Raw genomic sequence first — 27348 nt, 5'->3', positions numbered from 1 at the left:
GGCTGCTCGTGCAGAGGACCCAGGTTCAGTTCCCGGTACCCATGTCAGCTCAACCATCCAAACTCAGTTTTAGGGGTCTGACATCCTTTTCCAAATTCCAAAGGTACCAGGCATGCATGTGGTTCACATACATGAGCACATGCAAAACATTCCTACACATAAGATAAATTAAAAAAAAAAATCTAAAACAAATTTTTAAGTTTTATTTTAAATGATTTATGTATGTGTGTGTGTCAGCGTGTGTGTGTGTGTGTGTGTGTGTGTGTGTGTGTGTGTGTGTGTGTGTGTGTGTGTGTGTGTGTGTGTGTGTGTACATGGGAGTGCAGGTGCCCGAGGGGGCCAGTGTCAGATCCCCTGGAGCTGGGATTCCAGGCACTTCGGGATGCTGGGAATCAGTCTGGGTCCTCTGCAGGGGCAGTCAGTGCTTTTAACACCTGAGCGTCTCTTCAGCCCCAACTGTTTCACTCTTTATGGCCCAGCGAGGTTGTTCAGCCATTAAGAGCACTGGCTACCCTTCCACAGGACCCAGGTTCAATTCCCAGCACCCACGTGGCAGCTCACAGCTGTCTGTAACTCCAGTTCCAGGGGATCTGGAGCCCCTTCTGGCTTCTGTGGGCATTAGGCATGTACATGGGACACAGGTAGACATCGAGGCAAAACACCCATACACATAGAATAGAAATTTTAGTATTGTTACCTGTCAATGTGTCCTAAAAGTACTGTAACTTAACCTCTTATTGGACTTTATAAACAAAATTACTCTATATTCTTTTTTCCCTTGTTTCTTCTGCGTAGTGTGTGTGAGGTTTTGTTATGCTATTGGAGGTGACTGTTGACTCTCCTTCTGTCTGGTTTGTCCTTATATCACATCATATAGACGTTCTAGCAGACAGTCCATTCTTCTCCTTAGAGAGCTCAAAGTGCAGGGCAGCTTATGTCACAGTCTTGCTGAGGAGGGGGCCTTTTTCTTTTCTTTCTTTTTTTTTTTTTTTTTTTTTTTTTGACCCTACCCTTGATTTTCCCCCCAGCAGAATTTGAGTCCTGGAAAGAAATAGAAAATGTGTCAAAATTAACTACAAACTTCTAGCTTTCAGTAGTAGCTAGATAACAAGGCACTTATAGCTAGATTTCTTTTTTTTTTTTTTTTTTTTTTGGTTTTTCGAGACAGGTTTCTCTGTGTACTTTGCGCCTTTTCCTGAACTCACTTGTAGCCAGCTGGCCTCGAACTCACAGAGATCTGCTGCTCTGCTCCCGAGTGCTGGGATTAAAGGCGTGCGCCACCACTGCCCGGCTAGATTTCTTTTTTTATTTTTAAAAAATGCAAAAGCTGAGTTTCCAGCCAAGTCCTTTGTTTTCACTTGGAATTTTGGACTATGTGATGTCTTCTGGTGCTTCGTACATTGAGATTTCAGATGCGGCTGGCTAGTTCTTGGTAGAGTTCATTTACATTCTCAGCATTTACAAAAGTGGGTGTTCATTTTAAAATAGTTTTTGATTATTTAAGATATAAGTGTAAAAGAGCCTGGTGGGTGGAAACCCCAAGTTGATGAACTCTGTGATCCTTGTGTCCTGATGTCATAAGGAGTAATGTAGCTCAGGGTCACCTGCTGTAGCCTTCAGAAGTGGTGTAGACATAGGTCTCTCAAAGCCCACAGATATTCTTGTTTTCATCAAGTGTTCCCTGTATCATTATTATTCCCAGTGCCTCAGTGTGTGTGTGTGTAAAGTTGGCCAAGTAGAAACTTGGTATATCTCATATCCTCAGTAGAAATATTTTTGGTCTGAGAAGAATTTAGATGTAAAGAGTTCAAAAGGACTGTTCCTTTTAACTAGACAACTCTTATTATTTATCTATCTGTAAAATACACATTACAGATATTTTATATATGCACATACCTTTGATTCGCTTTGATATGCCACCACGCCCGACCTCTGCTTTTGTTTTTAAGAAAATACTTGTGAGCGTGGAACAGTATTTCAGTTCAGGAAGCCTTATCAGTTTCCACTGGTGCTTTATTCTGAAATGCTGTTTTTATATGTGACTGACTCCAAGGGGTCAAACTGTGTGATGCTGTAATGATGTGGAAAATGATTCTTTCTTATGGATGGAGGAAGTGGTGACTTGGTTGTTGTTTTTTGCTGGTCGTTTCTGATCCTCCCCTCCCCTTAGCTGTTCCAGGCTGCTTTAGTTGTAAGGCGGTGTCCACTAGCTTGCTAAAAATAACAAGCAAGCGGAGGGAGTCCTAAGACCTTTGCCGACCAGCTACAGTGTGTAGTGTGCAGTTTAGGTCACTCTAGGGAACCTGGCACCGTTCTCTTTGAATGGGTTTGTTTGTTTGTTTGTTTGTTTAAAATACTCACAGAAACACTGAGCGCTCTTCCGGTCTCAACCCCATAGGGCTGTATTCTCACGTCTGTTTACAGCGAGAGCCAGAGCCTAGGGGCTCAGAGAGCGTGCCGTGACTCAGTTTCGTGCTAGAGACTAGCCATGCAGTCGTGGTCTTGTGCTCAGGGCTCTCGATAGTGGGCATGTTCTGCAAGAGAGGGAGCGCGTGTGTGGAGAGAGAAAGCTGGCAGGCAGATGAAAAAGAAATGTACTTGGTCCTAACCAGGTGTTTCGAGTCGGGTTGTTTAAAAAGAAGTTAACCACTCACGTGACTCTAGTACACCTGCATTGTATTTAAAAGTGTAAACATTATTTATTTTGTATGTGTTTGTGTGTGATCAAGCACAGGTCCTGCTTGCTGTCGTTCACCCGTGGTCATCTGAGGAGAACTTGACAGAGGAGTCAGTTCTGTCCTCCCTGGGGACCAAACCCAGGCCCTGCAGCAGGCTCCTTGCCTCACTGAGCCATCTCGCTGGCCCATCCTGCATTTGATTTTCTTTTCAGCTATTTTTTTTAGAGCACTTAATTAATTTTACATTCCAGTGAGTTTCCTCTCCCCCCACTCCCCCCCCAGTGCCCCCCACTCCAGTCCACCCCTCCTTTCCTGTTGGAAAAGGGCCGGCCTCCCGTGGATACCGACAGTCAGGGCACATCAAGTTGCAGTAAGACTAAGCACCTGGCCTTGTATTAAGGCTGGCCAAGGCAACCCAGTATGCGGAGTAGGGGCCCAAGAGCCAGTAAAAGAGTCAGAGACAGCCCCAGTGGAAAGCTGTGCCTGGCTTTGTCTGGGTCTCTGGTCTCCACTTCTAATTGAAATAATTCGGTCAAGGAGATCCAGCAGTCTGCGTGTCTGTGAAGCTGTTGAAGGATCCGTAGATGCCTCTCCTGTCCCCTCTGTGTGTCACAGAGGTGGAGTGTGTGAAAACCAGGAAGACTTTGTTATGCTTCTGGTGTTCTACATTTTCTCTTGACTTAACTGACTGAGGACATCCTTGGGTTTTCATATTCTCAGGTTACTAAAGTCTCATCTGAAATCCTTTTCTTTGCATAATTCCTGTTTTGATCTGGAGTGGGCTAGTGTCTGAGTTTGATCACTTGAATACCAGAGCCAGAAAATGGGTGGTTTTTACAGATTTTTTTTTTTGGACGGAGGACTTGGGCATGTCTGAGAGAAGCCTGATGTTCGTGTGAAGCTTTGCACTCTGAGTCCTTGGATACTGCAGGCTGTGCTTGCGTTTACAAACCCCCCTCTCTCCTTTCTCTCTCTTTTTTTTGGGGGGGGCACAGACTCTCACTATGTAGCCCTGGCTTTCCTGAAACTCACTGTGTAGATTAGACTGGCCTCCATGCCTGCCTCTGCCTCCCGAGTGCTGCGATTAGAGGTGTGCTCCACCATGCCCGGCTTTTACTCGTCTCTTAAATTCCCTCCCTGCTCGCTTCAGTAAATAGTTTGCTGTAGGCTTCTGCGTCATCCAGGTGGGAGGTGCTGGCCTCTTGGGCTCTGGCGGTGGCTGTACACGTAGTCAAGTGGATAAATTTGAAGGCAGAGAAAAGACGATTGTGTCTTAAGTATGAAAGAGAGGAGCCAGTCATGGCTGGAATTTTGCCCTGTGATCCTGGAATCATCTCTTCCTCCTGCATTTTACATTCGTTCTCTTGTTGGAGAGGGTCTGGGACGGGTTTATGAGATGGAGACATTCTCCATCCTTTAAGGCCTGGTGGAATTTTTTGGTTTGGTTTTGTGGTTGCCTCGCTGTGTAGCTGAGGAAGAAATGAGCTCCTGATCCTTCAGTCTCTACCTCCCGAGTAGGACTGTAGACATGTGGTACAGTGCCAGCTGATAAACCGGAACTTTGTACAGATCTGAGCTCTCTGGGGGAAGTGTCACTGACGACTGGGATAGAGCAGGCAGTAAACAGCACAGTGCCATCAGGTTAGGGCTGGCGGTCTCATCTCCACAGCTGGAGGGGGCTGAGGCGGAGCAGGGGACTTAAATCACAGATGATGGGGGCCCTGCCATGTATAGTGGGAAGGTCTGGGGGGAGTTGGAGTTCAAAGGAAACAGGCACCCACCGTCACTTTCACTCACTCTGAGCGCTGATTCTGAGTAGGCAGCTGCTCCTGTGCCAGTGTGATTCACTCGCGGTGGTTTGCACACACTGTCCCACGTGCCCTGGGCTCACAGAGGTGAGCCACTGTAGTTATTCCACGTGTTCATAGGAGCAGATATTGCTAACCTGTACACCGGTGTTTCCTGGTCAATCTTGAAGTTTCAAAACTAATTTTAAAAGGAAACTGAGGCAGGACAGTCAATTTTGAAGTTAGCCTGGACTGTACAGTGAATTTTGGGCTAACCCGGCTTACGTAGTTCTCCCAAGTGGATATAATACAATTTAAAAAAAAAAATAAGGAGGAGGATTGTCTTAGGGCTAGAGAGCTGCTCAGTGGTTAAGAAGGCAGGTGTACTGCTTTTCCAGATGGCTTGGCTCAGTTCCCAGCACCCACATGGTAGCTCACAGCCATCTGTAACTTCATTTCCTGGGGATCCAGCACCCTCTTCTGGCCTCTGCAGGTACCAGGCACACAAGTAATGCCTGTAGGTTTAACATTTAGGCAAAACTCTTGAGCCTATAAAATAAGAATCTTCAAAATAAAACATTTAAAAAAGAATCGTCTCGAGGATCCAGGCTGTGTAGCTCCTGGCTAGAGTGCATTCTTAGTGTGGCAGTGGTCCCTAACTCCAGACCAGCAACAACAAAAGGATTCTCCATAAACTGAGAACTCACAGACAGCATTGAAAGTTACAGAACTTGGGGCTGGAGAGATGGTTAAGTGATGAAGAACAGAGGCTGTTCTTCCAGAGGACCACATGGCAGCTCACAGCCCAGTCCCAGGGCATCCTGTGCCCTCTTACGGTCACCACAGGCACCAGGCACACTTGTGGAATGCAGACAAAACACGAATACACAAAATGAACAAATTAATTAAAATATCAAATTAATAAAGTTATGGAACTAGCTTAATTAAAAGAAAAGAATAGCAGGGCGTGATGGTGCATGCTTCTAATACTGTTACTTGGAAGGCTGAGGCAGGAGGATGATTGTGAATCCCAAGTGGGGTGTCAGGATTCAGGCACTGAGCCCTGGGTTACTGCAGTGAAATAGAGACTCCAGAGAACTGAATGAGTGTCTGCTGTGGGCAAGCTTCTGGCTGCTGGTGAGAGCATCTGTGCTAAAGGATAGCTCCATCCTCAGTTAGAGGTGTTTCTCCGTGGGTCTGTGCTAAAGGATAGCTCCGTCCACAGTTAGAGGGGTGCTTCTCCGTGGGTCTGTGCTAAAGGATAGCCCCATCCACAGTTAGAGGGGTGCTTCTCCGTGGGTCTGTGCTAAAGGATAGCCCCATCCACAGTTAGAGGGGTGCTTCTCCGTGGGTCTGTGCTAAAGGATAGCCCCATCCACAGTTAGAGGTGCTTCTCCGTGGGTTTTAGAGCAGCAGAGCCTGTCTGCTTTCGTTTGCTTGTTTATTTCTGTTTTGTTTTCCTGTGTGTGCGCACCTTGGGGTGCTGGGAATTGAACTCAGAGCTCATACGCTAGGCAAGCACTCTACAGCTGAGCTCCAGTCCCAGTTCGAGGGCTGTCAGTTTTCAGCCCTGACCTGCAGATACCTTTTCTAGCTTTCCATCACTTGCACTGACCCTGGAGCTGGCCACACCTAGTTTGGCTGAGGGAAGCAGGTTTGCTCTTAGTTAGGAATGCAGAAGGTGAAAGTTGACATCAAGTTAGCTTCTGAGCTGAGTGTGTGTTCGTGGGACACATGGGAGGGAATCACAGAAGACATTAGCATCTCTTTTTTTAAAAAATAATTTATTCATATATTTTTATGTAATTTGCATGTATGCCTGCATGACTGAAGAGAGCATCAGAGAGAAGAGAGGCTCAGATTACATGACAGATGGTTGTGAGCCACCATGTGGGTGCTGGGAACTGAACCCAGGTCCTCTGGAAGAGCAGCCAGTGCTCTTCACTGCTGAGCCATCTCAGACATTAGCATCTCTTTAGGGGCCTTTTAGGCTTCAGAACTAGAGGTGTGCTTCCTCTTGACAAAGGAAATGCCACCTCCACAAATTTACTGATGATATCACAGAGATGGCACAGTTTTCTGTTTGTTTGATTTGTTTATTGAGGTAGAGGTTCACCTTGTAGCCCAGGCTGGCCTGGAAAATCTCTGTCCTCCTGCCTCAGCCTTTCGTGTGTTGGGGTCTTTCACCCCACACACTTAAAAAGAAACAAGTCCTTTTCTTTCTGTGCACAGTCACACATGTGCATGTACATCTATGTGCACAGTCACACATGCATGTACATCTTTCTGTGCACAGTCACACATGTGCATGTACATCTTTCTGTGCACAGTCACACATGTGCATATACATCTTTCTGTGCACAGTCACACATATGCATGTACATTTTTCTGTGCACAGTCACACATGTGCATGTACATTTTTCTGTGCACAGTCACACATATGCATGTACATCTTTGTATGCACAGTCACACATATGCATGTACATCTTTTTTTTTTTGTTTGTTTGTTTTTTGGTTTTTCGAGACGGGGTTTCTCTGTGTAGCTTTGTGCCTTTCCTGGAGCTCACTTGGTAGCCCAGGCTGGCCTCGAACTCACAGAGATCCGCCTGGCTCTGCCTCCCGAGTGCTGGGATTAAAGGCGTGCGCCACCACCGCCCGGCCGCATGTACATCTTTCTATGCACAGTCACACATATGCATGTACATTTTTCTATGCACACTCACACAATGCATGTACATTTTTCTCAAGATTCAAGTATGTACTAAAAACCTTCAACTTTCTCGAATAATTTGTCTACTTTTGAAGAGTCTTAGCCTGTCATGGCTGCTGTTTGCTGTGACACACACTATTAATAGATGAGCTTGTGAACTCTTGGAGTAGGATGTGTAAGAACAAGAACTCTCTCACTTATTACTGTGTTGAGTAAATTACTGCTTCTGAGCCCAAATACACTTGTGTGAAGTGTTCTGGAATGGAGGTGAGAATAGAGAGTAAAGAAATTTCCCACCGGGAATGGAACTAGTTGAAAGTGGGATGAATATTGAAGCCTCATCTTCTTTGTTTGTTTGTTTTTCAAGACAGGATTTCTCTGTGTAGCCCTGGCTGTCCTGGAACTCGCTCTGTACACCAGGCTGGCCTCGAACTCACAGAGATCCACCTGCCTCTGCCTCCCAAGCGCTGGGATTAAAGGCGTGCGCCACCACCGCCCAGCTGGAGCCTCATCTTAAAAAGCAATTTTACCTTCCTTGTTGATGAGGTCAGGTTGAAGGGGTGGTGTAATGTGCAGCGCTAACATGGCTCTGATAGTGCTCCAGAATTAGGTGTATAGTTGAAGGGTGCGGCAGCCATGGGTCTGCAGAGGGAGACGGAGCCTGTCCAGTCAGAAGGAAACTGTGTGCTTCGCAAGTGAGTCTCCTCTCCTGAGTCAGTCAGCAGTGCCAGTGGTTTCTCAAGACCATACCTAATGGGAGTGGGGCAAGGAGGAAGGCATGTCTCCTTATAAAATGTGTAAACTGCTTAGTGCTGAGCCTGCACGGGAATACTTTAGTATTTACTCATGGTATAAGCCTGACACCGATTTTTTTTTTTGTTAGGTTTTTTTTTTTTTTCTTTTATGTTTTTTTCAAGTCAGGGTCTCAACTTGGTAGTCATGGCTGTCCTGAAACTCGCTCTGTAGACCAGGTTGGCCTCAAACTCACAGAAATCTTCCTGCCTCAGCCTCCTGAGTGCTGGAATTAAAGGTGCTGGTCACGACACCTGTTTACTGATCATGCATATTGTCATCTAGTGTTTATAAAAGCTTTTTTTTTTATTGGAAAAGAATCAAGACACATAGATATGCAAAATTTAACTAACGTTGGGGACTGGGATGTATCTCAGTTCTGAATTTGGTCAGCAGTGCCCTTTAGACCAGGTATGGGGTCACAGGCTTGCCATCCCAGCATTCAAGAGGAAGGTGAGAAATTGAAGGTCGTGGCTAACTAGTGATTTTGAGGGAAGCATGAGTCATGTGTCTCAACAAACAAACATGTACTTACCACCCAGAATTAAGAAGGGAAAGCTTTTCCCTTTGGCCGTGCTGGAGATTGAACCCCGGGCCTTGCACGTGCTAGACCAGCCCTCTGCCACCGAGCCACACTCCAGCCTCAGTATTTTCTAGTGTTCACTATAGTTTTGGTTTTTACAAATCCAAAGCTGGATGCAGAGACACACACCTTTCAGTACTCTGGAGATAGAGGCAGGCCAGCCTGGTCTGCAGAGTGAATTCCAGGCCAGTTGGGGCTACGTAGTGAGACAAAACAAAACGACTTAAAAAGAAACCCAAACAGCCCAAACAAACAACCCCCTTCCTACCATACACACAACCCCCCCCCCAACACTGATGGGATTGGAGTCTTTGAAAATGCCCCCCCCCCAACGTTAGTCTCATTGTTTGCCAGCAGCAGCTACCGTCAGGAGTGCTGGCTGTTTTAGTGCCACATCTGCATGATGGAGGACAAGTCGTTCATAGTTAACAACTTCGTTTTTTCACGTAATAGCAGGATTTAAAGCTCTAACTACATAAGTACATGCAGCTCGTTGATATTAAACTGTGGTAGTAAATTCCACAAGAAAAAGTAATTTTCTGTATTTTATTTATTCGAAGAATCTACTGTTGGTACCATAGTTTACCCCACATGAGTGTGGCGATTGGGTCTTAAGACTTCTTTGAGAGACATAAACTCCTAGAGCCGTGATTGTTAGGGCTGGCTGCTGAGTTTGAAGATGTAAATGTGGTATCTGCTCCCCTGATTTCTTAATAGCCATGGAGAATGGAGAAAACTGTCTGGTGAATTGGTGTCTTTTGCCCATAGTTGGGAAATAAAGATCACATGTGCTTTTCAGGGCTAGAATCATTCAGAGAAAGAGAGGGATATCAGAGTAGGAACCCAGGATTCTGGGTTCTAGACCCCAACTGAAGCTATCATTCTCTTTGGCTCTAAAGAAATGAAAATTATTTCAAAGATCTCTCTCTCTCTCTCTCTCTCTCTCTCTCTCTCTCTCTCTCTCTCTCTCTCTCTCTCTCTCTGTTGGTTCTCTCCCACTTTGTGGGTTTCAGAGATTTGTAGCAGGCACCTTTCTTTACTCTGAGCCATCTTACCAGCCCAAGAAGTGGGAATTCTATGGAATGCTTGAATGTTCTAGGATTTTTGATCTTTTTATAAAATGATAATTCTCTTAAAACCTCAGCTCTGAGCTGGGCGGTGGTGGCGCACACCTTTGATCCCAGCACTCGGGATGCAGAGCCAGGCAAATCTCTGTGAGTTTGAAGGCCAGCCTGGTCTACAGAGCGAGATCCAGGAAAGACGCAAAGCTACACAGAGAAACCCTGTCTCGGAAAAACAAAAAACAAAAAAAACCCTCAGCTCTGAGTGGAGATTATGCATGGTTTCTACACAGCCCAGCATCTAGGGGTTGAAGAAAGGGCAACACGAACCCACCCCTTGAATCATGTTTGCATAGAGAATTGTGCCAAGAACGCGTTTATTACTCCCGAGTCATTATAAACTTAATTGGTATTATGTCAGCTACTTAGATCAGAGCTAATAGCACATGAAACTCAGTCTGTTTACACCAGCTCCATGGTAGCATAGGTGGGTGTGGATCTGGGGACAAGTGACACGGTGACGTTTGATCCATGAATGATTTCATCATGGTCTGAACTCTGTATCAATCACCCTGGACGGAGAAGTGGGTGATGTGGACCTGGTCTTTCCATCAGAGCACTTGGCTGGGAACAAGGCCCTGGTTGCTTGTCTAGCCTGGAAGTTTGCTTTAGAGACAGCAGTGTTTCCTGGGGTGATACGGACAGGTATTACTATGTGAGCCTCCTTCCTTTCCATTTGATGAAGCAGGAGCCAAGGTTTTTGGAAAGCTTTATAAATAGCCTTTGATATCGGAGTGGGTTTGTAGCCTCTGTTGACCCACACAGATCAGCCAGGCGGTGCCTGTGACTCATGCATCTGTGCTTGCCATGGCTTTGAGCTTGTTTTCACCGTCTCCAGGTCCTTTTATGGGTTTCCGGTTGCCGTATCTCTATTTTTTCAGTTGTATAAATATGTTAACTCAATTGGGGAGTAGTAATGTGATCACATGGAAGTTTCCTTGTCTTTGTTTGCTCATTGGCTCTCCGAGATCCCTATTAATTCATTAGTCTATATGCTTAGTGCTTCTGCTCACAGCATTCAAGTTAATTTTCAGAAATCAGTGTGTTGGTTTGTCTTCCTGGCCACTGTGTGCATGGGTCATTTGAGTTGCTGGGTGGCTGCAGGTTGCTTGGGTTATAGCTGGGGAGCAGTCTAGGAGCCCCTTTTCTGCTGCAGCAGGAAGCCTAACCTGTGTGGTGCACTGGTTTGAGAAGACTTTTCTTTTCTTTTTTTTTTTTTTTTTTTTTTTTTTTTGGTTTTTCGAGACAGGGTTTCTCTGTGTAGCTTTGCGCCTTTCCTGGAGCTCACTTGGTAGCCCAGCCTGGCCTCGAACTCACAGAGATCTGCCTGGCTCTGCCTCCCGAGTGCTGGGATTAAAGGCGTGCGCCACCAACGGCCGGTGAGAAGACTTTTCTTAATTGAGTTAAAATGCAGCTGACACAAAACTGTTGCTAACCATCACTGCCGTGATCCCAGAAGAGCCCGTCTTGCTTACTGCTACTGCTTCCTGCCTTCTGTCTCCACAGGGCGGCCATTCATCTTTTTCCTGTTTCTAGGTTGCCTGATTTTTCTTTAAAAATTTCACTGCACCTTTATTTATTCGTTGATGTGCACACACATGTGCATTGTGTATAGGTATACTTGTGCTGTGGCATCTGTGGTGAGTCAGGGGACAGTTTTTGGGAGTCCGTTCTCTCCTGTTGTGTGGGTTCCAGGAACTGAATTCAGGCTGTGGTGGCGCTTGGCTCCAGCCACCTTTACCTGCCAAGTTCATGTCCTAGATTATTTTGTATAACATGGCTGTTGGGGGTTAGCTAATTGTTTTCAGGGTTTATCTGTGATGTAGCATTTTTGAATACTTCCCCCCTCATTTTTGTCTGAATAATAATCCATAGTGTGAACATTCCATAATGTCTTAAACATTCGTGGGCATGTGCACTGTTTCTGCTTTTGGTCATGGAAAGTCTGCAGCAGGCATTCTCAGATTCCTTTTGAATACCTGGGTTTGTTTTCCTTGGTATTTACCTTCCTGTGAAAATTGTGATATGATTTAATGTTTGACCTTCTCCCAAGCTGTTTCCCATGGCATCTGCACTGCTTATATTCTTACCATCAGTACATGGGGTCCAGTTTCCCTGTATCCTCACCAACACTGGTTATTTTCTCATTTTGATTATAGTGGTCCCAGGGAATGTAAAACGGTATCACACTGTGATACTAGGTATTTGTGGTATTTGCAATTTTGTAATAAATAATGATGTCGAACATTTTTCATGTGCTGTTTGGTCATTAATATGTCATTTTAAAAAAGAAATGGCTCAGGGGTTAAGAGCACCGGCTGCTCTTCCAGAGATCCTGAGTTCAAGTCCCAGCAACCACATGGTGGCTCACAACCATCTGTAATGAGATCTAGCTCCCTCTTCTGGTGTGCAGGTATATATGCAGGCAGAACACTGTATACACAGTAAATTATTAATTTTTTTTTTTTAAAGAAAGAAATGTCTGTTCACATCCTTTGGTTTAATTTATAAATTTCATTTATTTATTATGTATGATGGTGTGGGGCGGGGAGTGTGGAGGTCAGGGGACAATTTGCCATGGTGAGTCTGCCCTTCACCTTGTGAGCCGGGATTGAATTCAGATCATCTGGTTTGGCGACAAGTGAGTGCACTTCTCACAGAGCTCTCTCTCCGGCCGGCCGGCCCGTCGCCTGTCTTTTTAATTGCTCTTTTTGTTGTTGAGCTGTAAGGAACCAGCAGTTCTTGATTTAGTTGGAGCAGAGATCCTGGCCACAAGTCCGACACACCTGCGGGACTCCTACCCCCAACTGAGCTGAGTCAGTCACACCCCCGCCTCTAAGAATGTGAGGTGTTGGCTCCTGCTTTCTCTCCCAGCCCTGGCACGCCCCAGCCACCCTGCTTTACTGTGCCTTCAGGCCAAACTCTACCAAGAACACTTGATTTCTGGATCCTTCCAAGGCTGACAGGGTAGAGACTGGCAGTCACTGGCCTTGGTATGACTGCTGCTGGAATTTGAGAATCCCTCCATCCTTTTTACTGAGACCTTTATTTTCTTTTTAAAACTCCGTGAAACAATTGATGGTGTCTGTGTATGTGTATGCCGTGTATGTGTAGGTGCCCAGGGAGGCAAGAAAAGGGTGTCTGATCCTCTGCAGCTAGAGTCGCTGGTGGTTGAGTCACCAGACAATGTGGGTGCTGGGAACTGAACTCGGGAAGAACAGAAAGCATGCTCAGTTGCCTAGCCATCTGTCCAACCCTATGAGCTGGTTCTTAATCTTGGAAAGACAAAAGTAATATATATTAAGAAAATTCTTGTGTGTGTGTGTGTGTGTGTGTGTGTGTGTGTGTGTGTGTGTGTGTCTCCATGTTCCTTATTGTACACCAAGTACTTGTGTTTTTCTCCTGTGGAAGAGGTGTGGTGTGTAGGCTGTTACGTTCATCAGCTGAGAACCGGATCACACAGGGTTTCTTTGGGGATGGAGGGAGTTCTCTGGACTGCCTTTTGCTGATCTCCAAGTACTTAATGAGATTCTCAGCCTTGGCCTTGTGTGGTCTCTGAGGACGTTCTCTTGGCTGCTTCATTTCCTGAACAAAGCAGTTCAGCCTTCCCAGCACTTCTAGGTGTGATTATACCCGTGCTTCTGCAGCAGTCCTGGGTCTTTGCAAGACCTGGTGTCTCACTGGGAAAAAACTGACACTTAAAATATTGCCTAATTTCTTTCATGAAACTTTGGGGTCAGGCCTCAAGGTAGAAAGAAGATTGTTAGAAATAGTATATAACACTCCCCCCGCTTCCTGCACAGCCCAGCTTCCCCTCCATCTCTCCTTTCTTCCTCTCTTCCTCCGATGGTTTTGTTATGTTTTCTGAGACAGGGTCTGATGTGTCCCTGGCCTGAGCCTTTCTAACCTTTCTCAGCCTCCTGGAGGGCTGGGATTACAGGGGTGTGACCACCTCAGGGCTGGGATTACAGGGGTGTGACCACGTCAGGCACTGCTGTGACATTGTCTCTGCTCCCGTTGTCTGATCTCCTGTCCATTCCTATTCCTCCAGCCATAAAATGTCGAATGTCTTTAAGGTTAAATCCCCCCCCCCACTCTTAAGAGTTTTATCCTTCCTCATGACTTCAGATGTCACATATATTTTCTTAATTTATTTTAACTTTGAACATGTTTATCTGTGGCGGTGGGTGTGCACATGCCAGTGTGTGTGTGTGTTGTGTGTGTGTGTGTGTGTGTGTGTGTGTGTGTGTGTAAGTCAGAGGACAGTTTGCAGGAGTGGGTTCTCTCTTCCATCACGTGAGACTTGTATCAAACCAGGTGGTCGTAGCAGCAGGCACACTCACCTACTGAACTATCCTGCTGCCCATACATACATAAATATATGTGTGTGTGACAAAGAGATTTCACTTATCTCTTGGTGGTACTGGGGACTGAATCCAGGGCTCCACATGTACCAGGCAAGCTCTCTGCTCTGAACTACATTTCATCCTTAACCTCCCAAGTTATACTCCCCAACTTTCTGTTTTATTTTTTTGAGTCAGGGTCTCACTATGTATTTCTAGCTAGCCTGCTAGCCTGGAACTCACTGTATAGCCCAGGCTGGTTTCAGACTCAAAGATCCTTTGGCCTCAGCCTCCTCTGAGGGCTGGGAATAAGGGCGTGCATCACTTTTTAATGCTTTGTTTGTTCATGTGTGTGCAGGCGCTTGTGTGCATGCACACATGTGTGTGGAGGCCAGAAGTCAGCCTTGGGTGTCATTCCTCATATTTTGAGACAGGGCCTCTCATGGCCTGGAGCTCACCAAGTAGACTAGGTTGGTTGGTCTGTGAGTAAGCCCCAGGGATCCGCCGGCTCTGCCTCTGCAGTTCTGGGGAGTGTGTACCACTGTCCATGGTCCAGCCCACAGGTTCTTGGGATTGAACTTGGGTTCTCATACTTGCACAGCAAGCAGTTTCCTAACCAAGCTCTCTCCCTGACCCTAAAAGCCACATCTTTGGCTGGCTCTCCTCCATGAACTTCAGGTCAGTCTGGTCCTCATCTCACACCCACCTTGGGTATGTTACAGGTGCCTCATACATAGTATGTGGAAAATAAAGTTTGTAGTCTTCCCTTGCAGTCCTGGTCCTGGGTTCCTCCGCTCAGTAAAGGTCACACCAGCCAGCCAGCGTGCAAGTCCAAGCGAGGTGTGTTGGGAGAGCCTTGCTGTCCTGTCCTCTTCCCCGACGTCTGCTGCCTAGTGCGGGTTACAGTGAAGGTCTTGGTGAAATTCTGTTATTACTCCTCCTCCTCCTCGGGAGTAGTTCTTAAGTCTCTCTACGTTTCTTTATGTTCACTGTCACCGCTAAGATACCGGCCCTTGTTTGTTTGTTTGTTTTGTTTTTTGAGACAGGGTTTCTCTGTGTAGCCCTGGCTGTCCCAGAACTCCTCTGTATACCAGGCTGGCCTTGAACTCACAGATCCACCTGCCTCTCCTCTTAAGTGCTGGGATGATGAGCACCACCATCGACTGGCTTTTTTTTCTTCGGGAGGTGATAAGATGTCTTTTAAAGACTGTTTAAGCACCCTCTAATAAATTTCCAGCACTCACAACGTGTGTTCTGTAAACAACATCTCTAAAGTACAGAACTCAGACAACTAACTGGTCCAGGATGCTCAGCTGTGACATCACCTTTGCTGCTCTGGACAGAGTCAGTCTGGGGGACAAAGAGACACTATCTTGAGCACACCTGTTACCTGTTCATGACTCATAGGCTTTTCTGAGGAAAGCTGTTTTCATTCTGAGCTTCAGTCAGAAGGAGGCTTTGGAAAAGATTTGACTTTTCTCAGCAGAGTTTAAAACCAAGTGGCTTTATTTTGCTTTTAAGATAAATACCAAAACTTTGGTGGCTTAAGACCTTGTATAATTGATTGGGCATAGTGATGTATGCCTTTAATCCCAGCACTCAGGAGGCAGAGGCAGGTGGATCTGTGTTGTGTTCCAGGCTAGCCTGGGCTATATAGTGAGTTCCAGGATAGCCAGAGCTATGTAGATAGATCTTTCCTTTAAAAAAATAAAGGAGAGAAAGAGAGAGTACCCTGAAGCGATTACTTATATTGTTCTATTATTAAGTAAAACTCGGGGTCAGATGTCTGGGTAAAAACTTGGTTGATCCAAGAAGCAACCAGTGACCTCCTTTCTTTCTCCTTCCTTGATCCAAAAAAGGCCCTTGACTCTTTCTAAGCCCCTCCCTATTACTTCCTGTATCTCTCTATATGTCCTTGGTCCTCCAAAACCTCGCTAATTCTGGTCAGCTGGTAGCTAGCTCTGCCCTCTGATTCATGGTAAACTCTATTGGCCGTCTCGGGAGTGTCAGAGTGTGATCAGAATATCCCACAACAAGACCCTGTATAATTTGACGGATTCTCGCTCGCCCCATCTCGGTGCTTTGGTTTGATTAATACCCAGTTCTCCAAACACACCTGCTCTGTTCTGTGTTCAAAACACCTCTGCCACAGCCTTGATTACCTCAGATGCTTCCTCCTGTAGACTGTGCCTTCCCTCAGAGCCCTCATTGCGTTCTGTGGCGGCTTAAATAAGAATGGCCCCCTTGGGTTCTATGTTTGAGCGCTTAGGGAGTGGCATTAGGAAGTGGTTCTGTTTGAGAAGGATTAGGGGGTGTGGCCTTGTTGCAGGAAGTGTTTCACTAGGGGCGGGCTTTGCGGTTTCAGAACCCACACCAGGCCAAGTGTGTCTTCACCTCTCCCCTTTAAAACATCTTTAAAATTCACCTGTATTTATTTTGTTTTGGAGTGCCCTTCCTTATGCTAGGAGTTCACTGTTGTGTGTGCCCTGCCTGGGACGGTGAGTACCAGTGTGACTTGCTCACTCTTCTTCTCCCTGTGCTCTGTGGGCCTGCAGTGTGCTGGCTGCTTACTGAGTGTTGGCTAAATGACTTGTGTACCAGTTCTTGTGCTAGGGGTGCAGTGTTCGCCCGGCAGACAGGTTGCCTACTCCTACAGGGTTTGTGTGGATATACAGACACACAGTGAGCTAGAGACCACACGGGGAGAGGCATGTTTAGAGTTTCTTGGGGCGGCCTTAGTTGAGTGTTTAGGGAAGGTTGTTCTTATCTTTTGAGACAGATCTCACTGTAGTTCTGGCTGACCTGGACTTGCTCTGGAGACCATCCTGGCCTCGAACTCACAGAGATCCGCCTGCCTCTGCCTCCAGAGTGCTGGGATTAAAGGCATAAGCCACCACACCTGGATGCTATTTAGTTTTTTAATTTTTAAAAATTGAGCGACTGGGTAAGTGCCATCTACTGAGCGAAGATGCCCGAAGAGAGTAAGTATAAATCAGTTGCCTTTGTTGTAAGCAGAGAGGATGTTCTATTACAAACACACAAACAAACAAACATGCGTGATCAGGCATGATAAGATATTTAAATGTCTGAGACTGAGAACGGCAAGGTTGGCTGAGCAGTAGGAGAAGAGTTCGGGACGACTTCTGGGAGCGACGAGGCAGCGGAGGAGGGCTCTCAGGAGGGAGCACTCAGCCGGGGAAGCAGGGATGTAGGAGGTGATGTCTGGCGGCCGTGAGAGCTAAGACAGTCATGATGAATGCCGGTGCTCCTAGAGAAGTCCCAGTGCTCGGGCCGCGGGCCCCCAGGGCTAGACTGCAGGTCCTGCGGAGGTCGATCAGAGAGGGCTGAGGAGCAAGTAGGAGGCGGGGCAGCTCTGAAACCAAAGCCGCTGTTAGGGGTGCTCCACTCGAGAATGCGAGCACTTTGGGATCCTGAAGCAGGAGGATCACTGTGAGTTCCAAGACTACAGAAAGAGGCTCTCAAGAAACAAAACAGGACTAGGCATGGTGGTGCACACCTTTATTTAATCCCAGCACTTGGGAAGCAGATGGATCTCTGTGAGTTCAAGGCCAGCCTGATCTACATAGTGAGTTCCAAGTCAGTCCAGCTCCATTGAGACTCTGTCTCAAAGAAAACAAGCAAAAGCTCCTGCCTCGGGGGCGGGGGTGGGGGGTGGGGGTTCCTGTCCCACACTTAGAATTTTTGCTAAGAGGAGGAGAATAAAGAGGCAGTGTCTACATGGTGCCCTGAGACCAAAAAAGTTTGGTTTTCAAGTGTGTATGTGTGTGCATGCGTCGTGAGGCTTGCCTGTGTGAATGCCACATGTGTGCAGATGTCCCACATCTGTGCAGATGTCAGAAGAAGGTGTTGGATTCGCTGGAGGTAGTTACAGGCAGTTGTAAGCCACCGATGTGGGTTCTGGGAACCAAACTGGGGGCCCCTACAAGAAGAGCAAGGATTCTTAACCTTTCTCTAGCTCCCCAAAGTTGTTTTTTTTTTTAACTGAATTTTATGATACGTGTACCTGAGTGTGAGCACACAGCATGGCACCCATGTGGAGGTCAGGAAGCTGCTGCCCACCCCTCTCATCCTGTTGGGCAGGGTCTCTCTTCCTCCTGTGCCGTGAGCACCCAGGTGATTCTCCTGTCTCTGTAAGAGGGCCAGGCTGTAGATCTCGGCCCCTAGCTGGGCTCTGCTGTTCTCGGTTGGTCCTGGGGACTGAGCTCGGCTTCTCAGGCTTACGCGGCAAGAGCTTTTCCCACCGAGCATCTTGGTGGCCCTCGGGAAACGTTTTCAATATTTTATTTTTAATGATTTTCCTCTTCAGGGAAGGATCTGAAACAGCTTAATAAGAAAGAGAGGCTGGCTGGGAGTGGGCTTCTGGGAAGGCATGCAGGATTGCAGTCTGTGCTGTCTATTCTAACAAGGGGAGAGGTGGGGCGCACGCATGGCCTGATTAGATCCAGCAGTAGAAAGCAGTGGTGGCTGGATTTTCTTTCCTCTTGGTGAACTGAGGGAGAATGGAGAATAGATTCGGGAAGACAGACAGAGTATGAACTTGTTTGGAGCGCAGACAGGTGGACACAGTGGACTTGAACAGGGTTTCTGGCCAGTGGATATCCACTGAGGGTCACGGTCTGTGGAACTGCTCCACACATTGGAACGTTTTCCTCCAGCGGTGCCCAGCCACTGTCGGCATGGGTAGTGACTGGGTTCAGCACAGGCTAACATTTCCCAGGGAAGCGCAGCAGAGGGAGAGGGCTGAAGAGGAAAATGTGTGCGTGGGGAGAAGGTGGGGTTTTGCGTTTTGTTTTTTTGTTTAAGATTTATTTATTTATTTTATGTGTATGAGTGCTCTATCTGCATGTACACCATGTACACCAGACGAGGGCATCAGACCCCCTCTATAGATGGCTGTGGCCACCATGTGGTTGCTGGGAATTGATCTCAGGTCCTCTGGAAGAGCAGCCAGTGCTCTTAACCGCTGAGCCATCTCTCCAGCCCACATTGGCTTTGTTTTGTTATTTTATTTTATTTTTGAGACAGGGTTTCTCTGTAATAGCCTTGGCTGTCCTGGAACTCTCTTCATAGACCAAGCCGGCCTCAAGCTCACAGAGATCCTTCTGCCTCTGCCTCCTGGGTGCTGGGATTAAAGGAGCGCACCACCGCACCTGGCCTGTTTTTGTTTTTTAATGAAAATTTAAAAATCCTTTGCTGGTCTGTGGCCTCTGAGCTGGGTAGGTAGGAAAGGGACAATGAGAGCGATGGGGCTGGGGACCGCCAGAGGGGAGCGCCAGGCAGCAGCTGTCCAGGCGTCTGGTTGTGGTCGTGAGAGCCCAGCCTGGAGGGGGCAGGCTGCTGTGGTTGTGGAGTCTAATGGATGCCCTGAGCTAGGTGGGAAGTGGGGGACTGTCGTCTGCTTTTCAGGCGAAGTCACTTGATGATGCGGCCTTCGTAGGCAGGACGGCAGAAAACCCGCAGTGAATGGGGGCTCGCCCAGGCAGTTGGGAGTGGGGTGCCGTGAATGTCTGGCACCAGGATTGTGGGAAAAGTAGGCAAGGCTGTTCCATGAAGTGAGCTGAATGACCGAGTGAATGAAGGGAGAGATGAGTGGAAATCGACAGCTTTGTTCGCTTTCATTGAAAGTTCAGAGTCACTGCGCTGTCTCGCTGCGATGCTCATTCCACCCTGGAAAGCGCCGTCTTTTTAAGGAGAGACGCTTGGCAAAAAAATGGTTGGCAAATTATTGCTTCTGCTGAGCAGGTCTGAGCTTCAGTCCCTTCCCAAAGGCCCGCTGTGCCCGTTAGTGAGGTCACAGCACTGGCTCATTGTCCATGGCCACTTGTGTGTTACTGGGACAGACAGCCCCATAAAACAGAAGCTATTTATTATCTGGCCTTTTATTGGAAAAATTTACTGACTCCTGATTTGGAGCAGTGGCTCTGAGACTTCAGCAGGTTTTGGAATCACCGGATGGCTGTAAAAACACAGATTACTGGCCTCAACCCAGAGTTTCTGATTCAGTGAGTCTTGGTTGGGGCCCAAGAATGTGCATTTCTGACAAGTTCCCTGCTGCTGCTGTGCTTCTGGGGTGGGAACCACATGAGAACCACTGCCCTTCAGGTCCCTTCTCCCCTTAATCTTTGCTGAACCAAAAGCCCCAGCCTGTCTCCGTGCCGGCCGGGACATCTGGGTTTTCATCCTCGCTTTAAGCCGCTTGCCTACTGCTGATGGCCCTTTGGATGGAGCCTGTCCGTCTGCCATGGACAAGTTGCCCCTTCTGGCCCTGCGCTCCCTGTAAGCTTTCCTTCGCCCTGGTCTCTTCCAGCTTTCTTGGAGCTTAAATGGGAGTCTTAGGCAAGGCAGCAGTTGAGGTCACATGACCTGGGGGTGCTGAGGGTCTAGCCACTGGTGTAGAAGAAGAAAGCTTTCTCCCCCTGCGATCCGGCTCTGACGTGCTAGAGCAGTGTAGCCCTTTGTCGTGATGGATTGTGTCGAACAGGGAGTAGAGGGCCCAGGCGGCTTGGGGTTCGACCCCACGTGGGAGCAGCATCAGCTTCTCTTCAGAACTGCAGTCTGTGTTTCCTGAACAAGTCATGGGTCCCTGTCCTTGAGCAGAACGGCCTGCAGAGGCTGTTGCTAACATGGTGTCTACTGTGCCTTGCTGAGGTGCTTGCTTCCTTTGAGCATGTCCCTCAACTCAGTGCTGTGGTTCCTCAGTCGCTGCGGGGCCTGGCATCTTCAGTGGGAGTTCACAGAGTCAGATCCTGACTCCTGTCCTTGAGATGCTCTCTTCGACAGTTCAGGTTACAGACATCCTTGCTGTCCGAGATGCTCCCTCTGGCCGTGGAGGCCTCTCATTTTGCCTCCTACTTCCTGTCCTGCCTTCTGTGTCTTCCCTTTTCTTCCTCTCCCCCTGGCTTTCCACATTGGCTTCCTGTCTGTCAAGACATGCTCCCTTCCCCACAGCACACCTTGGCCTTTTCCCAGCTTCGTTAGAGTGGGCACTGCCGTCCCCTGACCAGCTACACTCCTGAAGACTGAGGAGACGAAAATCTGCGGACTGTGTTTATGTGTGCCCGTCTGCATGTACACCAGCGTGTGAGTGTGGGTGGAGGCCAGAGGTCAACACTGGCTGTCTTCGTTAGTTGCTCTCCACCTTAGCCTTCGAAGCAGGGTCTCTCAGTGGGCCTGGAGCTTGTCCATTTGCCTAGACTGGCTGGCCAGTGGAATCCAGGGGTGCTCCTGTCTTCCTCTCTACTACAAGGATCACGGGCATGTGCTGCCACACCCAGCTTTATAAGTATGTGCTGAGAATCCAAACTTGACCAACTGGCCACCTCTGCAACCCATGTTTTTGTTATTTCTTTTTCCTTCCTCTTTGTTTCTTTGTTCTTTCTTTCTCTCTCTCTTTCTTTCTTTCTTTCTTTCTTTCTTTCTTTCTTTCTTTCTTTCTTTCTTTCTCTCTCTCTATCTCTCTTTCTTTCTCTTCCTTCCTTCTTTCCTTCTTTCTTTTCTTTCTTTGTTGTTTTTTGAGACAGAGTTTCTCTGTGTAGCTTTGGTGCCTGTCCTGGATCTCACTCTGTAGACCAGGCTGGCCTCGAACTCACAGAGATCCACCTGGCTCTGCCTCCTGAGTGCTGGGATTAAAGGCGTGCGCCGCCGCCGCCGCCGCCCGCCGCCGCGCCGCCACCACCACCACCCAGCTTCCTTCTTTTTTTTAAAAACTCACAATTGGGTGCTGGGTTCATAAGCATGGGCCACCATACTTGTTTCTTGGACTTTTAATCTGGGACATTGAGGGACAGATGAGGAGAGGCTAGCCTTTGCCTTCAGTTTCTGATGAGTAGGAAAGCCTGAAGCTGGCAGGGGTCTAGAGAAGCTGGAAGCCAGGATTCACCGTAAGGACAGAGTCTGTGGCTGGGAGAGGCAGAGGGTCTCAGAGGACACGAATCTTACAAAATACCTCAGGCAGAAGAGGCCTGAGTCGACCCTGCCTGCTGCCTGTGCAGCCTGGATTGCAGGCATAGGGCTAGCCGGAGGAGGCCTGCTTTGGAGCTAAGGAGAGAGCGACATTTGAGAGGCATAGTGAGGGTCATGTGGAAACCCTAGAAAGAGCAGAGCCTCAAAGAGGGGAACTTAAAATAGCTGGTGTGGCAGTGCACACCTGTATCCCCAACATTTGGGAGGCAGAGGCAGAAGGATTGTGAGTTTAAAGGCAGCCTGGGCTAAAAGAAAGAAAAAAAAAAAAGAAGGAAAAAAACAAAACCTTTCTTTTTTATGTCCTAAGGCATGAGAAACAGGAAGGGGAAAAGTACAGATTTAGAAGAGAGTTAGGGATCAAGTTCCTAAGAGAGAATCCTGTAGAGAGTCACAGGGTGAATTACCTCAGCAGTCTGTCTGAGAGACTGTGTCATGTTGGGAAAGTTCTGGGGACTTGAGTGTTGTCCCCCGATGAGACTGAAAAACCAGCCTCAGACTGTCTCCCAGAAAAAGAAACTTGGATCTGTGAGCAATAACTCCGGCCGGCAATGTCACTTCCCTGGCCATGCTGAGCCGCACAGGAAGTCTCAGAAATTCTTACCCAAAGAAGGTTCCATAAGAATGTTCGCCGCCACCCCCAGCTCTGTGGTTTGATGGACTAGAGAATTCCCTGGGGAAGGGTTCTGAGGGGAACTCTGAGAGACGGGTGTGTGTGTGTGTGTGTGTGTGTCTCTGCGTGTGTGGCTGCAGGAAGGACATGCCTGTTCAGGACTGCTGCTGCTGCTGCTGCTGTTGCGAGGTGTGGATGGGGGCGGGGCGGGGGGCTGGCTCTTCCAGGGGACCACTGTCCGAGTGTCTTACAGATTCCAGAGTCTGAAACCTGGGAACTTGAGAAGGTTTGCTTTATAGCTATAATAGTTGGCCTGCCAGAGTCTAAGGGCCTGCTGTGTTTGTGAGAGCAAGGCTCTGATGTCCCTGTTGGCATAAGTGAATATTTAGTTTAAGTCTTTATATCCAGGGGAAAAGATTAGGGGCCAGAGCCCACACAGGAAAGCCACTGTGAAGGACGGTCACTGTGTGCCCTTGCTCCCTCTGGTGCGTGGTCCCCATTTATTGACCGTGAGAGGGAAACAAGAACAGTGTGTGTGCTAGTGCTCCCAAGACGTCCTCCCGGTGAGTGCTCCACATGCAGCCAGCCAGCCCTGCCTCTAGACTCGAGGACCCAGGCATGGACAGAACCAGGTCTTGCCCACTGGACATTCCCTTCTCGGATAAGGTGATACTGGAGGAGCTGGGGTGGGAAGTGATTAGATCATGGGGATGGAGCCCTTTCAATGGGATCAGTGCTTTACAAGAGACTAAGGAGCTCACGTGCACACTGTTAGGAAGGAGGTACTGTCGTGGGCCAGACAGTGCCAACCAGATCCTCAATCTGCCTTGGTGTTGGCCGCAGCCGGCAGAACATTTGTGTTTAAAGGCCACACAGGCTATGCTCTCCAGACTTCGCAGCCCACAGACAAATAGCTTTGCCTTTCCTCTAAGATAGAAAGCTTTTGGAGAGAAAGCTTTGAGTGTAAAAAGAAGCCCCCGGCCACGATGTCGAGGTCAGGAGCAGAAGAAAGACACTTCAAAGGAGGCACTTCATGATACTTCTGAGTTCCAGATACTTCTGAGACAGGGCTAGCAAAGCGTGACCGACTCCAGGACGGTGCACAGTGCACAGTGCACAGTGCAGAGCCAATTCAAGAAAGGAGCTGACTTTCTGATCCTTTTAGGAATAAACTATAGAGAGTCGAGCGAGAAGCGGCTCGCTAAGTCTTGCCTCCTTCATTTCCTTTATCCTCTTTATCCTTTCATTTCTTTATCATCGCTTATGGTTTCCTTTGTGTTTTTGGTCGGTCTTCTCCCAGGTGTTTTTGAGAGAAGTAGAGACATTTACCAGTTGATGTGGCCAGAGGTGTAGCCACATAGGGTCCTTTAGGTTCAGAGGGGTCTTTGGTGTGCACTGTGTCTGGGACACACATCTTCTCAGGTACTGTGCTGATTTCTTAGCGACATGAGAAGTCACCACAAATTCAGATTGCAGGCTGAGTCCAGAATGAAGCATGGTAGACCTGTGCTTCCGGTGAATGCTTGCTCTGCCCTTCCAGCTTCTAGACAGAGCACTCAGGTCTCTCCTTGGAGCACATGTGACATCCTCCCCGGGTGTCTTCACATCACCTTCCTTCAAGGACATTAGCTGGATTTAGAATCCATAATGGGATCAAATCTGGAGACCTCTGTTCCCAATTAAAAGTGTGTTCTGGGGTAGTAGGGATTAGAACTTCAGGACACCTTTTGTGAGAGTTCACCTTCCAGCAGGTGCTGTGGTCTGGGGTGGATGTCATTGGGTTTAGTTGTACTTGAGGCTTAGATAGGAATTATTGAGTTAGTGATTGTTGGTTTTTTTGTTTGGTGTTTTTGTTTTGTTTTTAGAATTCTCCATTAAATTTAAACTGAAGATTTAAAGGGCTGAGTTTGATGGTGCACACCTGTAATATCAGTACTTGCAAGACCTAGGCAGGAGGATTACTACAAATTCGGAGCAAGCACAGGCCACATACTGAGTACCAGGATAGCCCAGGTCACACAGGCTGTTCTGCTTCTAGAAACAAAAACCAGGGTGGTGGTGGTGGCCTTTAATTCTACCATTTGGGAGGCAGAGGCAGGTGGATCTCTGAGTTCGAGGCCAGCCAAGTCTACAGAGCGAGTTCCAGGACAGCCAGGGCTACATAGAGAATCCCTGTCTCAAAAAAGAAGTTAAAAAAAGAAACAACAAAAATAAAAAAAACAACCAGACAATGAGATTTAAAGAGAGATAAACTTATTTAATTATCTTTAAAAAAGATGATTGAAGAAAAAAAATGTCATGGGATAAAAAAGCATTCATGCTGAGGGTTATAACCTGCATTTGTTCAGAAGCCTGGACAGGATGTAGGGGCCCTTATGATGTTCTAGGTTTATGGCTTTGCCATCTGTGACCTTGTTAGAGCAAAGGCAACAGACCCAGGTCCCTAAGCGTTAGCTGTGGCAGCGAGAGTCCTGCTTTCTCCACCAGCCCTGTCTGCACCTCCCATGAGGCCGGGTCCAAGGTGCCCAGGTGGTATGTGGCACCGTGACTAGCTCTCCTATGCGGGCACATTCTTCAGTGATGAGGCAGCAGTTATCAGTGTGTGCCTCTTAAACTCAAACTCAAAGGGTTGTTTATCAAAGGAAGTTCAATCCCCAAGCTATCACAGTGATAGGCTGTATCAGGGTTAGCAGTGCACTTAAACAAAATTCCTTAGCAACAGTACACATTTGGGGCCGCTGAATTGTCACCGTCCTGGTGGCTTTTATGGTACTCCTGGTGTTGTAAGGAAGTGGATGAGTCAGGGGACTGGGCTTTTCCTGCCCAAGAGGAGGTTTGACTGGAAGGTCAGCTGGAGACAGGCTCACACAGGAGCTGATGCAGGTTGGTGTCGCTTCTGCAGAGTGAGCCTTGGAATCAGTCTTATCTGGCCAAATGGGACAAGTTTAAGGCAGAGACCTGCAGAGCATACACCAGAGGTTCGATGCAAAGGGGCACGTTGTAGACACGCACTTTCCCTGTCTGTCCCTTCAGTTCCCAAGGGAGGGCCTGCCAAGCAGTTGGGATGTCCCCTGCCTTAGGCGTTCCCTGGGTCACTTTGAGTGAAGTGGGGAGGGCAGGAAGGAGGCTGCTGGTGGCACCAACCCCAGCGTGGCTCCCTCGGTCATGCGCATCCTGAAGGGAATGGTTCCGAGAGTCCTTTGGAGACGTGTGTGCCATCCCTCTAACGGGCACTGTCATGTCTGCTAAGTGGAAACAGCCACAGCTTGGTTCCCAGGGCAGGAGGCTGTGGTCAAGCCACCATACTTTTGGAATGAGCACAGGGCAAATATGCACACCCATCATTTCCTTTGACTAATCTCTGTGGTCCTGTCCTGATGTGTCTTCTGAAACTGTGTTTCTTTGTTGAAGTTGGGATGTTTAATTGAGGACCCAGATGGGACAGAAGGGGAGCTTCTCTAACTGCTTTACTAAACTGTGTGTCATTGCTCTGGATTGCGGCGGTGGCGGTGGCGGCGGCAGCAGATTCAGTAGATTCAGTAGAAAAGCAGATTGCACCCTGACTCATCTGCCTGCCTGAGCTGTGCAGCCGACTGCCCTGGGCTCGCCGGACGGTGTGTGCATGCTGTCTGCTCAGCACACCGGCAGGGGCTGTGGATGCCTGGCTCAGGCCATGGAAAACCCTCAGAGGAGACAGCCCATCGAGGGCCAGGAGCTCTGTCCTGGAATTGTCTGGCCTTTATCTGGTGTAATCTCATGTGCTTCCTTTTGGGTAAGGGTGCTATGGCCTGCCCTCTACGGGGCACTGGTGCTTCCTGTACCAGGCTAGGTCCTCCTGCTGCCCGAGGGGAGTGCTGTGGGCAGGGGAGCTTACTTGCCTTTTATTTGGGGAAGGACACCAGAACCTGTGGCTGTAAGGGCTGCGCCTGCCCACTTTGGTCCTAACCCTTGTCTCTCACATCACAGCAGAAAAAGTCCTACCTGGAGCGGAGTGTGAAGGAAGCAGAGGACAACATCCGAGAGATGCTGATGGCGCGGAGGGCGCACTAGGAGCTGCTGGCAGCCTCCCTCCACCCGACCTCTCCCATCCTGGCAGGCGGGGGCTCCGCAGGCTCCTGTCCCCCGCGGCCCCTCACTCTCTCCAACACCTGGAGCCCCCTTCGGGCCCCACCCGAACGTCTGCCACCCCTGCCCGGGACACTGTTCTCCGGGGGCAAGCCAGGAGCTCTCCACGGAGGGGAGACTGGAGGCCGATGGAGAAGGCTGCCCAAGCCTGCCACGAGGCATGTGGGTTAGACCAATAAAAGGCTGCGTCTTGCTCTGTGGCATCTGCTTTTCTCCAGCTGAGGAGGGAGTGAGAAGCAGGGGTCTTCCTCAGCTCTCGTTCCTCTTCTCTTCCCTTTCTGGGCCTTGGACGGGTAGTTCGCGGGCCTCCATGGGGCATAGGAGGGAGGAGGAGGAGGAACATGCTACAGTTGCCCTGAGATCTCGTCCCCATTTTCCCCCCAGATTCCCAAACCAAATCTGACAGCAAGCAGCATCTCCTTGGCTCTGTCTGGTCTGGCCATGGTGGGCCAGTGGTTCTGCCTCCTCGCATCCCCCAAGGGAACAGTGAGGAGGGAGATGGCTTGCACATTCTCGGGACAGCTCAGTCATCGTATAGCTTTCAGGAATTTTATTGCAGGTTGGTTTAACACAACTGTTACTGAAAACTAGATGTCAACTTAAGTCAACATTCAGA

At 48.3% G+C, this 27348-nt stretch overlaps 1 protein-coding gene across 1 annotated transcript in view; it reads left to right on the top strand.

Moving 5' to 3' along the window:
• Positions 1 to 26932, top strand: part of Pfdn1 (prefoldin subunit 1) — a 59013-nt gene extending 32081 nt beyond the window's left edge. The window contains exon 4 of the mRNA XM_028886748.1: positions 26574 to 26932. Within this exon, the coding sequence (XP_028742581.1) occupies positions 26574 to 26657 (84 nt within the window). The 3' untranslated portion in view covers positions 26658 to 26932. The remainder of the gene's footprint in view (positions 1 to 26573) is intronic.
• The last annotated feature ends 416 nt before the right edge of the window (positions 26933 to 27348 follow it).

The sequence above is a fragment of the Peromyscus leucopus genome, chromosome 19 (assembly GCF_004664715.2).
Source record: "Peromyscus leucopus breed LL Stock chromosome 19, UCI_PerLeu_2.1, whole genome shotgun sequence".
Classification (NCBI taxonomy): Eukaryota; Metazoa; Chordata; class Mammalia; order Rodentia; family Cricetidae; genus Peromyscus; species Peromyscus leucopus.
The sequence above is the reverse complement of the archived record's forward strand: the minus strand, read 5'-3'. Positions and strand labels throughout refer to the sequence as shown.